Below are 15,972 nucleotides of genomic sequence, written 5' to 3'. Positions count from 1 at the left end.
TCAATCTAAAGTCATTTTAAGCAAATTTCATATTTTTATCATTAAAAAAATGCTCCAAGTAAAATTTATTCCTCCACAAAAACGAGAAACTAAACTATGTACAATTGGAAATGTTGTATATTTGCAAATATTTACATATACTTGTTTAAAAAATTTTTTTGTCAATTTGTATCTAAATAAAAAGAAAGCATTCCATTTTATTTATATAGTTTGAAAAAAGTCCAATTTACCCGTTAATTTCATAATTTTCGGATTTTAGGGTACATTTTAAATGTATTTCGGTAAATTCGTATCGGAGGCACTATCTATATTGTTGAGTTTTGTTTAATCAGGCTATTTTTAAAAATTTCATATATTTATACAGAAATATTCTGATATATACAAAAACAAAATTTCCTACTCACTTCATACTTTCAATTGTATTTGCGTGCATTTCTTATTTTAAAAATTCGTGTAGGCTATTTTGACACATTTCATATATTTATTTCTACAAAAATGTCAGTTTAAATTAAACTAAATTGGACAAAATTGTAATTTTAGAAGATCAATTTTTATTTGAAAATTGTAAAAAAATAAGGTAAAACTTTCCATGGAAATTTGAGCGGCTTGGAAATACAGAAGTCCGATTTGCGCGCCAATTTCAAGATTTTCGTATTTTAGGTTCAAATCTGACTTTGTTTAGGTAACCTTTGAGGAGGAAACAAATTGACCAATAAAGAGAACCAAATTTTTAAATAAGTTTTAAGTATATGCAAATATACACAAAAACGAAATTTGATGTTAGGAACTACATAAAGCTCAATTGGAAATTGTAAAGGGTGTTAATAAAGTCCGATCCCATTTTTCCTATAAAAAAGTGAAGGCTAGTATAAAAAAAACTACCCGTGATACTTACAAAAAATGTTCGACATATTTACCTTAGTATTTGGTCTTGTTACCATTTACTTTAACCATGCCCTCAACTCTTTGTTTAAGGCTCTGTGCTAATTTTTCCAATGTGTCTGTGGGAATCGAATTCCATACATCTTGAACTTTTTTTACTAGCTCTTCCCTCGTCCGGGGTTGTGGTTCTTTGTATACATTTTCCTTAAGTATGGACCACAGGTTCTCCAGGGGATTCAAATCTGGGCTGTTTCCGGGCCACACCCCCTTGCTCCAGACCGTTGAAACTTGCGTCTTGATGAGACTCAAACTCGCTTTTGCTGTATGGGCTGTAGCACCATCCTGCATGAAAACTATTTTTCTTTCATTCGGAAATATTTCCTTGTTCCCCATGCTATCGAAATAGATAGGTAATATTTTTTCCATATAATACTTTGCATTGACTGTTTGGCCTTTTGGTATGATATGTAGAGGAGTCACGCCACGTGCACAAAATCCACCCGCTACCATAACTTTAAGCCCGAATTTTGGGACTGCTCTTGATGGTACATCCGATTTGTTTTCTGTCCTGTAACGAACATTTTGTTGGTTCAATTTTGGATATAGCTCAATAATAGATTCGTCAGTCCAAAGGATGTGACTGCGCAATTCTTCACCAAGTCTTTTTTCACTCAAATGGCCACTTTTCTGAAGGAGTTCTCCAAATTTCAGACGGTCATCGATATTTTTTTGTGACATGAGAGGTTTTTTGGTTAGTTTGTAAGCTGTGTGACCCCACCTCGTAGATTTCACAAATTTTTGCACGGTCACATAGTTAATTTGCTTCTTCTTCTCTTTATAGCGTTTTGAGTCATTTAACTCCCTTGCAGAATTACGTAATGAACTACCGGTTTTCTTGTAAAGTCTGTTTTTAATCATTCTCTTTGTGGTAGGTGACACCTTTCTGGGTCGCCCGGGTCGCTTTTTGTCGTGGACAAAATTTTTGTTCTTCCATTTCCAAACAGTTCTGCGGCTGCAGCCCAATTTTTGCACAATTTCTGCAGGTTTAAACCCCTGCTGATGTAATGTTTGTATCTTAACTCTAAGATGCTCATGACTTACACGTTTAGTTGTTCCTCCCATGGTAAAAATTTGAAATAAATAACTTCACTGGTTCAAAAGTTCCAGCTGAATTTGTAACAACCGCGCTCCAAAAAATTCATGGGATCGGACTTTATTAACACCCTTTATTTGCGTGCATGCATACCTGTCCAAAAGAAATTCATTCAAACTTCAGTCATCCCAATTTATGACTGAAGATTTTAATTCACATTCAGTCATTTTCCTTCAAACTCATTTCATTTCAAATCATCTGACTTCATTCTTGCTTCGCCCCATGTATTAAGCATAGGGTGAAAAATGAAATGAGTGAGAAATCCTTTCATTCAAACTCATTAATCTTAAATGACTGAATCTTTCACTCATTTTCATTCAAATCACAGGAAATTCATTTTCATTCACCATCATAATCAGTCACATGAATGAAAGTGAACAGGTATGCGTGCATGTATGGCAATTGATTCCGTTTTGTGAACAAAATTTGGAAATTAGGCAGATTTGGACGCCAATTCCATAATTTTGATATTTTGCGACGAACTTCAAATTTATTTAGATAAGGTTGATTCATCAGATTAATTTTTAAAACATTTTTTCGAGATCACCGTCCATCGATCCCAAATCATCTCGAGACACCACGCGTCCTTGTCGGGCCAGACCCTCGGATTAAAAACATAATTAGACCATTCTGTCCCACAGATCAACTATTTATGTTTTTCAAAATATTTTTAAGGAGGATGAGAGGCTTATCTTAATTCCGAATTAACAAATCCAAAATTTACTTGTGATTCATACCTTCATTTTTTTTCATTTTTATTTTTCGACCAATAACGTTTCCAAAAATGTGTTAGAATATGCATAATTATTTTTTTATGCGCTTCCGATTTGGTGTATGTACTTGTCATTTCCGAAATATTTTATAAAATTTGCTGATTTATTGCAAAATGCGTAATTACGAATGTAGTGTGTTAAAATCCGATATTTTCTACAGTCTTGACGGCAGAGTTAATCTAATTCCAAATCAGTTGACTAAACTTTACAAAGTAGATTATTATGCGATAATACTTGTAAGTTGTTTAATGGTTCAAAATCCGTGTCAAATTTAAGATTGAAATAAAATTATCAATTAACAAAACCAAAATTTACCTGTTATTCAAAATCTCATTTCGCCTCCATCTTTGGCATCTTTATTTCCCGACAAATAACGTCTACAAAAAAATGTGTTAAGATAGTCACAATCTTTTTTTACCAGTTGCTGGTTTGGTGTACTTGTCATTTCCGAAATATTTTATAAAATTTGCTGATTTATTGCAAAAAAAGTCGTAATACGTATTTTATATTAATAAGGCTTCGTGTGGTTTGTTAAAATTTGATATTTTACTGGAGAGCGATGTTAATACATTCCAAATTTGTTGACCGAATTTGACAGAACAGATCATTCAATGTTCCTTGCTCCACATTTTTTAAATGGGTTTTGGAGGTTAAAATTCATGTCAAGCTTCAAACTGGAGAAAAATTGGTAATTAACAAATCAATAATTTTTCTCCATTATTCATAATCTAATCTCATTTTGCCTCCATATTTATTTCTCGAACAATAACGAATATAAAAATGTATTTAAATATTCATAATTATTTTTACTGGTTTCTGGTTTAGCTTAGTTGTCATATCCGAAATATTTTTGTAAAATTTGCTGATTTGCCTGGGAAAAAATTCGTAATATCTACGTATTTAATAAGGTTTGAATGCGTGTGTGATTTGTTAAAATTCGATATTTTGTACAATCTTGACAGCGGAGATAGATTTACAAATTTCTTGACCAAATTGAATAACGCAGATTGTGATGTTGTCGCAGTTCTTTAAAATACTTTTTGGAGGTAAAGATCGATGTTAAAAATCATAACAAGAACTTCGCAATTAAGAAGTCCAAAATTTATTCATAATCCCATTTTTTCTCAATTTGTATTTATCAATTCAATTGATAAGGTTTACAAAAATGTGTTAAAATATACATAATCGAGAGCTATCTTATGATATTTGTCGTCTAGTTTGCGAGATAGTTAAATTGTTAGTGAGATTTTTTGGTGTGCATAAATTATTTACTGACTAAATATTGACTAGATTTTCTATTAAAAAATGTGCAATTCTGCGCTCAATTTGACCAGATAAAGTGCAAAGGTGCGCAAAAAATTAGCCATGTCGAAGCAGCTATTGGTCTCGAGACGCCTCCCGTCCCTGTCTGGTCAGCCCCCCGGACTAGAAATTCGACTATTCTGTCCCCTACATAGCTCATTCAAAGTAATTGAATTATTTAAATTTTAGAAATATTTTCCTAGAGATGCAGAACGTACCTCCGTTACTGATTGTCTCATTTTACCTCCATCTTTATTTCTCGGCTTTTAAGGTTTGCAAAAATGTGTTAAAATATTATTCATATATTTGATATAAGTATTTCATGCATCAATCCTGGTCTAGCTCATGGATGACTGAAGGAGCTTCGCTTATAGAGATTGGTATTTCATGGGTCGAGCTCCCCGGACTTGAAATTCGACCATTTCGCCCTCTATGCACGTAAAAAATGCTACCCAAAATTAAAACTTTTAAAAACACGACAAAAACTATGAGGAGATAATCTCTGTTAATTATAAATTTTTTTACCATCTTTATTTATCGACTTTTAAACTTTACAAAAATGTGTTAAAATATTTCTCATTATTTTTTATCTGGTTTACGAGGTATGTGGTTAAAATAGTAGTGACAAATTTTGGTGTACATAAATTATTGATTAATTATTGACTAGATGTAGATGTTCTTTTAAAAAATGTACAGTTTTGGGCTCAATTTGACAACAAAAAGTGTAAAATCCACCCGTCCTCGTCTAGTCACTTCCCAGGACTAGAAATTCGACTATTCTATCCCCCGCAAACATCAAATTATTAAAATTCTTACTTTCAAATATCCTGATCTCAGTTACTGACAATCTCATTTTCCCCTTTATTTAACGACTTTTACGGATTACAAAAATGTGTTAAAATATTCATCATTATATTTTATTTCGGATTAGTTAACGAGGTAGTTAAATTAATAGTAAGATTTGTTTTAGTATGCATAAATTATTAAATAAATTTCTTAATTAAAAATGTCCACTTCTGGGCTCAATTGACCAGAAAAAGTCTAAAATTGTGCAAAGAAGGCAAAAAATGTGCAAAATTTTTAATAACCATTTACGATTTTTCAGTAGGATTTAAAAAACTGCGTGACGTTGCCAAATGACGTATCTTAATAATTTTGAAGAACTTCATAACATGTGAAAATTATAGAATTGACGTCCAAATCTGACTTATTTTCAAGTTTAGTTTGCAAACTGGACTGAATAATTCAGTCCAGTTTGCGTAGTATTTATATATAAAAGAAATGGAAATTCAGTCTGAATTTCCATTTCTTTTATATATAAATACAAATTACTCAAAAAAGGAAGAAGAAAAATGATCTAAATTTGTAACCAATAGAAATATGCGTGTATAACACTTCCAATTGAATGTAGTTCTGACGGGAACTTATTTATTTTATTTTATTTATGTATTTTTATGAATTAACAAATTTTAATTTTCGCATTTAAAAAAATGAAATACAAAAATTGTCAAAATGATAAACCACGATTTTATTTATCCTCAGATTTTTTAATTAGAAGATATCGCATATTTTTCTAAAATAAAATTGTAAATCTTGATAATCTTGCAAATATGGCTTATTTTGAAGCTGCTCAAATAGATTTACATGTACCTTATGAAAATTAGTTTTACCTTAATTTTCGTAATTTTGAGATAAAATTTGATCGTGAAATTATGTTCCGAAATTTCAACTTGTGGAAATAATGGAATTTGAGCCAGTTGGAAATTAGTCAGATTTGTACGCCAATTTCATGATTATTATATTTTTGATCAGACGTGAATATTAATTCAGGTTGAGCCTCTTGACATGAAATGACAATTTAAGAATTTCATTTCTGAGATATTTTAAGAAATTTGTTGATTTATTGCAAAACGCGTAATTAGGTTTGAATGTAGGGGAAAATGTGCTAAAATAATCCCCATTCATTTTACCTCCATCTTTATTTCTCGACTTTTAAGGTTTACAAAAATGTGTTAAAATATTATTCTTTAATTTTAATCTAGTTTACGAGGTAGTTAAATTATTAGTGAGATTTTTTTTAGTGCGGATAAATTATTGACTAGATTTTCTATTAAAAAGTGTGCAATTCTAGGCTCAATTTGACCACAAAAAGTGCAAAATTGTGCAAAAAAGTAGCCCCATTGACGCCGCTGTTGGTCTCGAGACGCCCCCCGTCCTCGTCTGGTCAGCCCCCCGGACCAAAAATTCGACCACTCTGTCCCCCAGAGGCTGAACTGGGCGAAAATTCAGCCCCATCGGAACCCCAGCGTGGTCCAGGACGTCATGGAACTTCTTAATTTCTGATGGTTTGACGGGTATCGGGTCGAGCAGGACGGTCCATTCGACGGCTTCGGTACAGTTTGGAGTGGTGAGGGAGCCCATGTAGCGGAAGAAGGGTGCCCCCTCTTTCGGAAGGAGGGAAGTCAAGTCCAAACCGGAAGTGGTAATGTGTTCCGGGTGGTCTTGGTAGGAAAGGGGGAGATGATCCGCGATCGTGTCGAAGGCTAAATTCTCATCAAATTCGGACCCCGCGGAAAGGAAGACGCCAAGAACGGAGAGACCTTTCGGGTCACCTGTGAGAGAAAATGGAGGTTTTGATATTGCGAAAAAATGTGCAAATTTTCTGATTTGGGAAGGAAAATTGAAATGATTTTCAAACATTTTGGAAATGGGACTTGAAAAATTTGAATACAACAAAATAATTTAATCGGTTTAAATTTTTTGTTAGCAGGGAAAAGTTTTGTAAATTGCAAGTATCGCAAGAGTTTTTTGAATTTTGTCAAATTTTGTAAATTTTTGAAATATTTTCTAAAGTTTTGTACAAATTTTATACAATTATGGAAATTTCATCAATTGACATTCTGTGTAATTATGTGTGGAGAAAATTTTACCTAATTAATGTCAAGTTAACTCCTGAAATACCTAATTTTTTACGTCAGGTTGTAAACTTTATCAACTTTTACGTGAATTATTGTTTCGCGAGATGAAATAATACTTTGGGCAAAATTAGAATATGTGGGAAGTTAAAGATTTCGAATTTATCAGTGTTTTTTAAATTTTTGATATTTACTCAAAATTTCAAAAACGCTCTAAAAAAGCTTAAACCTTAAGATTTTTTTTTGTTTCGTAAATTCTTTTTCCGTAAAAAATGAGCAAAAAAATTTGCATACCTGAACTAGCCGCATTTGCAAAGGACCCATACTTTTGGTCGTAATGGACCAAATGTAGCTCGACGGGCCAATGTTTTCCAGCCACCGTGTGCTCACTGCCATCGTCCACTTCTCCCCAGTGGAAGTGGATCTGGGCAAAGATGTACTTGGTCCCCTCCATCCCGTACCCCCACATCGCACCCTCTGACCGCAACTCCTCCGTCAAACTAACCTGGATCGTGTGCCTGAAATTCAGAATAAATTTTTAATTTGCGAATTTGTAATAATTTGGCAATGATTTTATCAACATTAAAAATTCATCTTTGTCACTACACAATTTGCTGGAAAACATATACTCGAAATTAGTAGGAGTTTTCACCGGAATTTGAAATCATGATGTGAAAAGGGGTTCAATTTTTTGCAATTTTATGATTTTACTTGTAAAAGAGTTTAGACTTGGGGACTTGTAATGGAAATTTCAATATCTTTCCCGCAGAAATTGACGGATTTTTTTTAGCAAAAAGAGCTCTATGCAGAGCTATATGTGTATTAAATATGCAGAATTTTGCACAAACTGTTCTGCAGAATAGAAATTTGCAAATTTTTCCTCCAGAATTTTACAAAACCCTTCACACGGTTTTCCTGCGGGATAATTATTCATTATAGGCTAATTACCCATTATTTTGCACCCAAAATCCTGACGCCGCCTGATACCCCGCCGTTTCAAAGGAGAGATCCACAACTTTTCCAGGTTTACGAACGAGCGGATATTTAAAATCTATAGGCGACTGACGCGCCCCTGTTTGACATTCGCCCGCCCATTTCGGACTGGACGGACCGCAATCGTCTCCTTGATAGCAAAATTCGTCGTCAGATGACCACGTGGACTGCGAGGTCACGGCGACGGCGAAAAATAATAACGTCGCGATGAAATAGCGCACCATTTTTTCGGTTATTGATTAATTGATTATCGATTTATTGACGGGGATTATTTCTCAATTGATGGGAAATTGGTAGGTGGTGGAGCGTTTTTATGCAGTGGGAAGATCTTGATAAGGTCCTCCGTTGGTTGTGTCGAGTCATAGTTGTGTGATTGATAACACATACTTATCATAATAAATTAGGTATGTTATGTTATGTTATATTTTTTTTCGTTGTGTTACTACGTCCACGCGCAGTACAAGTTTTGACGTAGAGGTGAGATGACACTGAGGATGAGGTGACGATTTGCAATGTCAAATGTCGGGATGATGAAATACTTAACACCGGAAAAAACTGATCTTTGCGTACACATTTTTTTCAGTAAATGTTTTCGAAATTGTTTTAAATTTCTGGGAATATTTGCACTTGAATGAAATATATTGATTTTGGGGGAGATTTATGTATGTAAATATGTATGGGGAAAGGATGTGATCGATTTGAAGTGAATTTTTTAACGAATTTGGTAGATTTTTGGGCGAATTTGAGCAATTTTGGGTAGAATCTTGATGAACTACATAGATTTGTGGGAGATTTTTTGACGAATTTGATAGATTTTTGGGGGAATTTTGACGAATTTGATGTATTCATACGGAAATTTTGACGAACTTAATAGATTTATAGGTGAATTTTCATCAATTTGTTAAAATCTTTGGGGGGAATATGAACAAATTTTATAAATTTAAGTAAGAGTTTTGACGAATTAAATAGTCTTTAGGTGAATTTTGATGAAAAATGTATAGACTTTTGGAAAGATTTTGACGAGTGTGATACATTTTTACGGGAAAATGTTGACCCATGTGACCGATTTCAGCAGGGGGATTTTTTTAACCTCGACTATCCCATGACCTAACCGTGACCCTCTTAAAATCGATCACATCCTTTATATATTTTTTTACGGGGGATAAAAAACAGTTCCAGTTATCAACTCTACTTTTTGCGTAAATATGTACATACGTCCTGCCAAAAACGTTTAGGTACACAGTTTTGTTTGTTACACAATGTGACGCTGATGGATGAATCAACGCATCAATCAATTATTTGAAGAGAAGAAAAAGTCATATGTCAATTTAAGCACCTACCAATTCGGACGATTATTAAAAATGTATGGTCATTAATTATGTATTGATGTACGCATTATGCAATCTACGTGGTAAGTGTCGCGTAAGTGCGGTGGCATGCATCGTGACACCTGAGCTACGTAGATATCAGGTAGGAAATATTATTACAAGCGAATCTGTCAGGTTAATGTCAATTTTTATGTTGTCAGTAATGAGCCGGCGTTTTTTTATCGGTGATAACTGAGCAGAGATGAGCAAAATACTGAGCCAAAATATTTAGAGGCGCAATTCACGCAGTGCTTGGTAATTTTGTAAAATAATTTTGGCAACTTTTAGAAATAAAGAGACGCCCTTGATCTGAGCAAATTTACAAAAATTTTGGAGCTAATTAAAAAAGAACATTTGTAAAATATTGTAAAAGTTTGTAGCTTTGTGGATTTTACAAAGTTACTGAGGTCTGGATGATAATTTTTTAGTCGAATATCAATTTATGAGTAGAAAATAATGAGCTAGAGTTTTTTCTTATCGATGATATTTCGGCAGAGATGAGCGAAATACTTTGTCAAAATATTTGAAGAAGCAATTCACGCAAGCATTGGTAACTTTGTAAAATGAGTAAATTTTGTACAATAAGTTTATAAACTTTTACAAAACAAAAAGATAGATGCCCTTGACGTCAGTAAGTTTAGAAAAATTTGTTATCTATTTTTCTTTGAAATATTGTAAAATTTTGTTAAAGTTTGTACGGGTTTTACAAAGTTACCAAGGACTGCGTGAATTGTGATTTTTAGTTCAGTTTGACGTCATAAATTATTTTTTGGGTCAATCCCTATGTTGAACACACCTCACAGATACTATCAAATATATAAAATGAAGCTACTGTAAGCCTTACAAATTAAAAGATAAATAGTTTGGAAGAGTAAATTGCCCGAAATTTGTTGATTTGAAGTTTTCAGAAAATTGGCGTGATTTTACAATTTCACATTTTTTCACACGGTTAAAAAATTCATATCCAATAATTTTCCAGTTTGACGCCAAGAACTAATAATTTAAGAAATATTTAAGGATTAAGGTCAAAAAGGGGATTTTGAGGGTCCGTGTAGATTATAATACAAATTATGGAAATTCTGGAAAAAGCAAATTTATGTAGGGTTTACACTGTTATAATCATAATGTGTGATTTAGATGCGTGATTTCTGCGATTTTACTGGAAGAAAGGGAAACAACTTGTTAACCCTTTATACATTCTAGAACAATAACAACTTGACATTTGTAATTTTAAAAACGTCAGGAAAATTAGTTTGAAACAATTGACTTGAAGTTTCCTGAATTCACATTTTTTTTACACGATTAAAAACTTCGTCTCCAATTTTGTTCTGTTTGACGCCACAAAATAATTATTAAAAAATATTGAAAATATTAAAATAAGATTGATTAGAATACAAAATGTGCTCATTTTATAAAAATAAATTTATACAGGGTTCGAACTGTGATAATCACAAGTTGTGATTTCTGTAATTTCATCGCCAAGCGTGGTTTCCGTGATTTTACTGGGGGAAAGTGGAACTAAATACTTTCTTGGACAAAACAAAACCACCTTGATATTCCGAAATTCTGAGCATTTTTCTGTCCGACTTGAGCCGATTGGAACAAAGGTACCGTTTGCATTTTATTTCTATCTTGACCAAGTTAAGATGAAAGTTGACCAAATAAACTGGTCTGATCGCGTATGAAAATGCTCATAATTTTATCCTGAATCCGAATATCAAACTAATTTTAACGTAAAACTGATACTAAAGAAATTTGTTCCATTTTTGCCAGAAATCACACAAATCACATATTTCAAAGAAATCACAGAAACGTTATTTGATTTTCCAAATCCTGAGATAATGTGTTATTTGACCAGTTTTTCCAAAATTTAGATAAATTCCTCAATTTTATTTTTCTCGAAATTAATTCCATAAATAGTTAATTTAATGTGGTTAATCTTGTTTAATGATTACTAATTTTTTCTTAAATTTGACGTCAATAATCAATTATTTATGAAATGGGGAGAAGATTGACGGAATAAAGATTTTTAAAAAATGGACCCATTGCTATTTACGTAAAAAAGTATTTAGGAAAAACTGTCGGAAATCAGTGTTTGAAATTTTCTTATTTTTTCAACAAAATTGGAATGTAACTCGAATCCTGTTTGTTTAATGAATGTTTTTGACGCCAATAATCAATTATTTAGAAAATTATGAAATAAATAACTGTTTTAAGATTCGATTATCATGGGCTCTAAAATCCGAAAGGTTTTGCTGTACATTATTCTGAAAAAATGTGCTGTTTACATAAAAATAATAATTTGAAAACGGCTGTCGGAAACATACCTGTTCAAAAATTTAGTTTTCATTCAAAAGTCATCCCAAATTCTAACTGAAGATTTTCCTTCACATTCAGTCATTTTCTTCAAAATTCATTTCACTTCATCTGATTTCATTTCTTACTTCGCCGCATGTTTTAAGCATAGGATGAAAAATGAACGGAGTGAAAAATCCTTTCATTCACAGTCATTCATCTGAAATGACGGAATCATTCAGCCATTTCCTCATTTCCACTCAAATGACAGAAAATTCATTTTCATTCACGATCATTCAGCATAATAATAAGTCAAATGAATGAAGGTGAACAAATGGGTTATTTTGAATTTTCCCAGTTTTTTCAATCAACTGCCTAATTTTGCTTTCCCATAATTTTTGCACCACTTTATTTGCTAAATTCCCGCCCAGGATGCTTTCTTTTTATATCGTATTTAAATTTATTCTGGAATATTATTATATTACGCCGCCGGTATTTAAAAATCCAGTTGTACAATAATACCAGGCGGTATTCATAGATACATGACTCTACCAAAGTGGTATTGGTAAGTAATACCCTATAGTAATAGCTCGGTATTAAAGTTTTACCATATCGGTAGCAAATTTTTGCATACCGTTATAATTTTAATATCAACTGGTAGCAACTTTAATACCCAGAAATCAATACCTGCCTGACTATACCAGATTTCTAACCCCTGGTAAACCCTGGAAAGAGTGGAGCTCACATAATATTTTGCCGATCTATGCCCAATGATAAGGTGTTATCCGTCCATAGAGACTGGAATTGTTTGTGTTTGCATTTGCATGTCGATGGCTGTCTGGTCTAATCCGGATACAAAAACGCGAGGTAAATTCCCACTTGTGGAAAATTATTGAGCAGTTAAGTTGTTAATCTCTAATTGACAATAAAGAGTTTTTTAATCGCTCACTCACTGCATTGAATTCCATTCCATTCCACAAAAGTGAACAATGGAATTTAGTTTATATGTAATTTATATACGCGTTAAATTAATGGAGAAGAGGATGAGGTGAATGAAAGTCAGGAGGGTCAGGGGGCTGGGCAGAAAGGGTGTGAATTTTTTAAGGGTATTTTAGGAAATATTGATACATTTGGAAAATTTTTTGAGTGACCAAGAAGCCACGATCAAAATTAATAAATTTTAAATTTTACTTTATAAAATTTAGATTTTTATAAAATTGGCAAAAAATTTTTGATCTTAATTAAGGTTATTATGGCCATTATTTTCGCATTATTTTTGCTCATGCAAATTGAAATTGAGGAAATATTTGGACAAAATTCGAATTGATTTAGCAAATTTTAATATGCTCAAGGCTAAGTTTGGAAAATACTTTTGTAAAAATCTATACAATAAAGATGACATTTTTTTCGGTTTTATGATAGAGTGGAAATTTCAACGTCAACTACGGCGGATCTGAATTTATTTGTTAATATTTGCAACTTCTTAATCTGTTATAATGGGGTTTCAGTCACTCAAAAATTTTGAAAGTGCAATTTTTCAGCAATAATTGTAAAAAGAATGTATAATATTGTTCAATTATTAATTTCCTTGTGGGGTTGTAGTCATTAAAATTTTAAGCAAGGTAGTACATTTAAAAAAATTTGTTATGACTTAAAACTCACGAACTAGCATTAATAATTGAAGAATATCGCAAGATTTAATTTAGAATTTTGTAAAATTTGTGATTTTTACGGGTATAAACAACATATTGATGTAAATATTGATTTTTTAAAAAGTGCACAATTGTTAAAAAATTAAGGAAGGGACTAAAAACCCACGAACAAAATTAATATTACAAATATTACAAAATTAAATTTAGGTTTATCATACGAACTGATTTTTATAAAACTTGATCAAATTTTGGATCGCTAAATATGCACTTGAAAAAGTAATAATTTACATCAACCAATGTATTGTGAAATCTAATCTCGACTTAAGGTTATTAAAATTTGTAAAATTTGTACCTGGGTTTTTAGTTACTCAAAAATTTGAACGCAAAATCTTTGCAGTAGTTGATTTCAATAAATTTCAGCGAGATATTTGTCAATTATTAATTTCCTGGTGGAGTTTTAGAGGCAAATTTTATTAAAACTCACTAATTTACAACGTGGCGAATTTTTCACTAAATCGTAAATTGGTCACTTTCTCACCCAATTTCCCTCTATTTTTACACACGGTATGGCTTTCTCAATTGTCCAAAACTTTTTAATGACTACAACCCCACAAGGAAATTGATAATTGAAAAATATTATGCAGTTTTTTGACAATTAGGGCTGAAAAATTACGCTTTCAACATTTTTGAATGACTAAAACCCCATTATTACAAATTAATAATTTGCAAATATAAACAAGTTAAATTAAGATGTGACGTTCCTGACATCAAAATTTCCACTTTTTTATAAAATCGAAAAAACTGGCAAAAAATTAATATCCTTCCTGTGTTAATTTAAGATTATAATTCTGCGAGAATTGAAGACATCCTTTGTTTTACAGATTTTTGCAAAAGTATTTCCAAAAATATGAGCCTATTTTTAATTTTGCGAAATCAATTCAAATTTTGCCCAAATATTTCCTCAATTTCAATTTGCATTAACAAAAATTATGCCAAAACAGGTGACATCTTTTTTGCAGGGATGTCCTTCCCCCAGTAGCGAATACATATTAACAAAGTGGAAAGTTTGACAGGTTTGAGAGGTTATCGAGATGAATGATGAATGGAGTGGAAGGAATTTATTGTTGCGAAATGTTTATGTATTTACTTACAACTGGATTTTTTTGGCAATATTATTATAAAAGTATATATTTTTTATGAAAAGGATTATGAAAAATATTTATTTTTTGAAATTAAATATGTAAAACTTAAGGATTTTATGTAGATAATTTTAGCTAGTGTTTTAGCAGCAACAGGTATCATAAGCACGACCACCCCCACATTCCAAAGAGTTGAAGACACACCCGTGCGGACAGTGGCGAATGTTGTAGCCGCATTTCGATTCCTCGCAGTGTTCAGTGTTTCTGCAAAAAAATATAGAGAAATTTAAAAATTGTTTATTTCTTAAGGAGAAAAGTTTGCGAATTTGTTTCGCAAACTTATTTTGCGAATGTATTTTTACTAATTTATTTTGAAGCTAAATGGTTAATTTATTAGGCGAACAAGTTGGCTAATTTGTTTCGCGAATTTGTTTTACGAATTTGTTTTACGAATTTGTTTTGCAGTTAAATGATTTCCTTATTGGGGAAAAAGGTTGCAAATTTATTCTGCGAATTATTTTCTAAATAAATGGTTTCTTTATTGGGGAAAAAGTCTGCCAATTTATTTTGCAAACTTACTTCGCAAAACAAGAGAGAGGAAAAATCATTTAGAACGATTTTTAGTAGAGAATACAAAAAATGAGAAATTTTTGAGCTTCTCAATTCGCAAAATATTTACGAAATGAATACCAAATTTTGAAAAAACGGAAACTTATAGACATTTTTTCACACTTGATAATTTTTAGGGTAGTAAATTCACCGCAAAAAAATTCGCAAATTGTACAATTTCCATACCTGTGTTCATACCCGACCCCATACGATTTAAAGTCGTTCGTATGCGTTCCATCCTCCCCGATAGGATTTTCATGACCTCCACCCCCATGACCACCACCACCACCCCCACCACCTCGATGACCACCACCCTCATCCTCGTCATGATACCCACCTCGGTGCCCTCCTCCCCGCTGTCTCAATCTGATCTGACCGGCATCGTTAATCCGATTGTACGCAATGCCCGTCGAGTGGCCCGAGCTGTAGCCACGTTTCACCCGAGATTCTGACGCCACCAGGGTCTCGTTCCCCACAGTTTTCTGTTTCGTGGTCAATCCCGTGGTGACCTCACAGGTCACGATGACAAGCAGCAGCGTGACCCCGGACCCACGAAGGAGAAGCATACTTGCAAAAATATTGGCAACAAAATTTCGCAAACTCGCTGCTTCGTGAAGTGTTTACTTATTGGACGAAATATGTATTGGTTTACATTGCAGGACACAATTAGCTATGTAGCGGTGCAAGGAAGGGATGAGACTTGCAAATTGTTTTTTTTTGCAAAAAAATATTTGCAATAAAAATAAATACTAGAGAATTTGTGTAAAAGTGTGAAATAGTCTGGCCAGAACTGGTACGAAATGTGTAATGGTTTTGGCGAGACGAAGGGGTGACGATGGAGTGAAAATGGGTGAGATTTACATAGATAGACAGTCCTTGGGTCGAAGGTACA

At 32.7% G+C, this 15,972-nt stretch overlaps 2 protein-coding genes across 2 annotated transcripts; both read right to left on the bottom strand.

Annotated features, from left to right (window-relative positions):
• Positions 1-5,989: 5,989 nt before the first annotated feature.
• Positions 5,990-9,180, bottom strand: LOC110858733 (carbonic anhydrase 2). Its single transcript, XM_022107594.2, has 3 exons — positions 7,974-9,180; positions 7,320-7,543; positions 5,990-6,722 (listed from the first exon to the last, which is right to left on the bottom strand). Exons 1-3 carry the CDS (start codon positions 8,240-8,242, stop codon positions 6,244-6,246), a joined length of 972 nt encoding a protein of 323 aa, XP_021963286.1. The 5' UTR covers positions 8,243-9,180; the 3' UTR covers positions 5,990-6,243.
• Positions 9,181-14,428: 5,248 nt separating this feature from the next.
• On the bottom strand, positions 14,429-15,972 carry LOC110858799 (glycine-rich protein DC9.1). Its single transcript, XM_022107685.2, has 2 exons — positions 15,267-15,972; positions 14,429-14,735 (listed from the first exon to the last, which is right to left on the bottom strand). The coding sequence occupies exons 1-2, from the start codon at positions 15,644-15,646 to the stop codon at positions 14,615-14,617; spliced, it is 501 nt and encodes a 166-aa protein (XP_021963377.1). The 5' UTR covers positions 15,647-15,972; the 3' UTR covers positions 14,429-14,614.

This window comes from Folsomia candida, unplaced genomic scaffold (assembly GCF_002217175.1).
Source record: "Folsomia candida strain VU population unplaced genomic scaffold, ASM221717v1 Fcan01_Sc022, whole genome shotgun sequence".
NCBI classification, from domain to species: Eukaryota; Metazoa; Arthropoda; class Collembola; order Entomobryomorpha; family Isotomidae; genus Folsomia; species Folsomia candida.
This window is presented reverse-complemented; position numbering and strand designations above follow the sequence as displayed.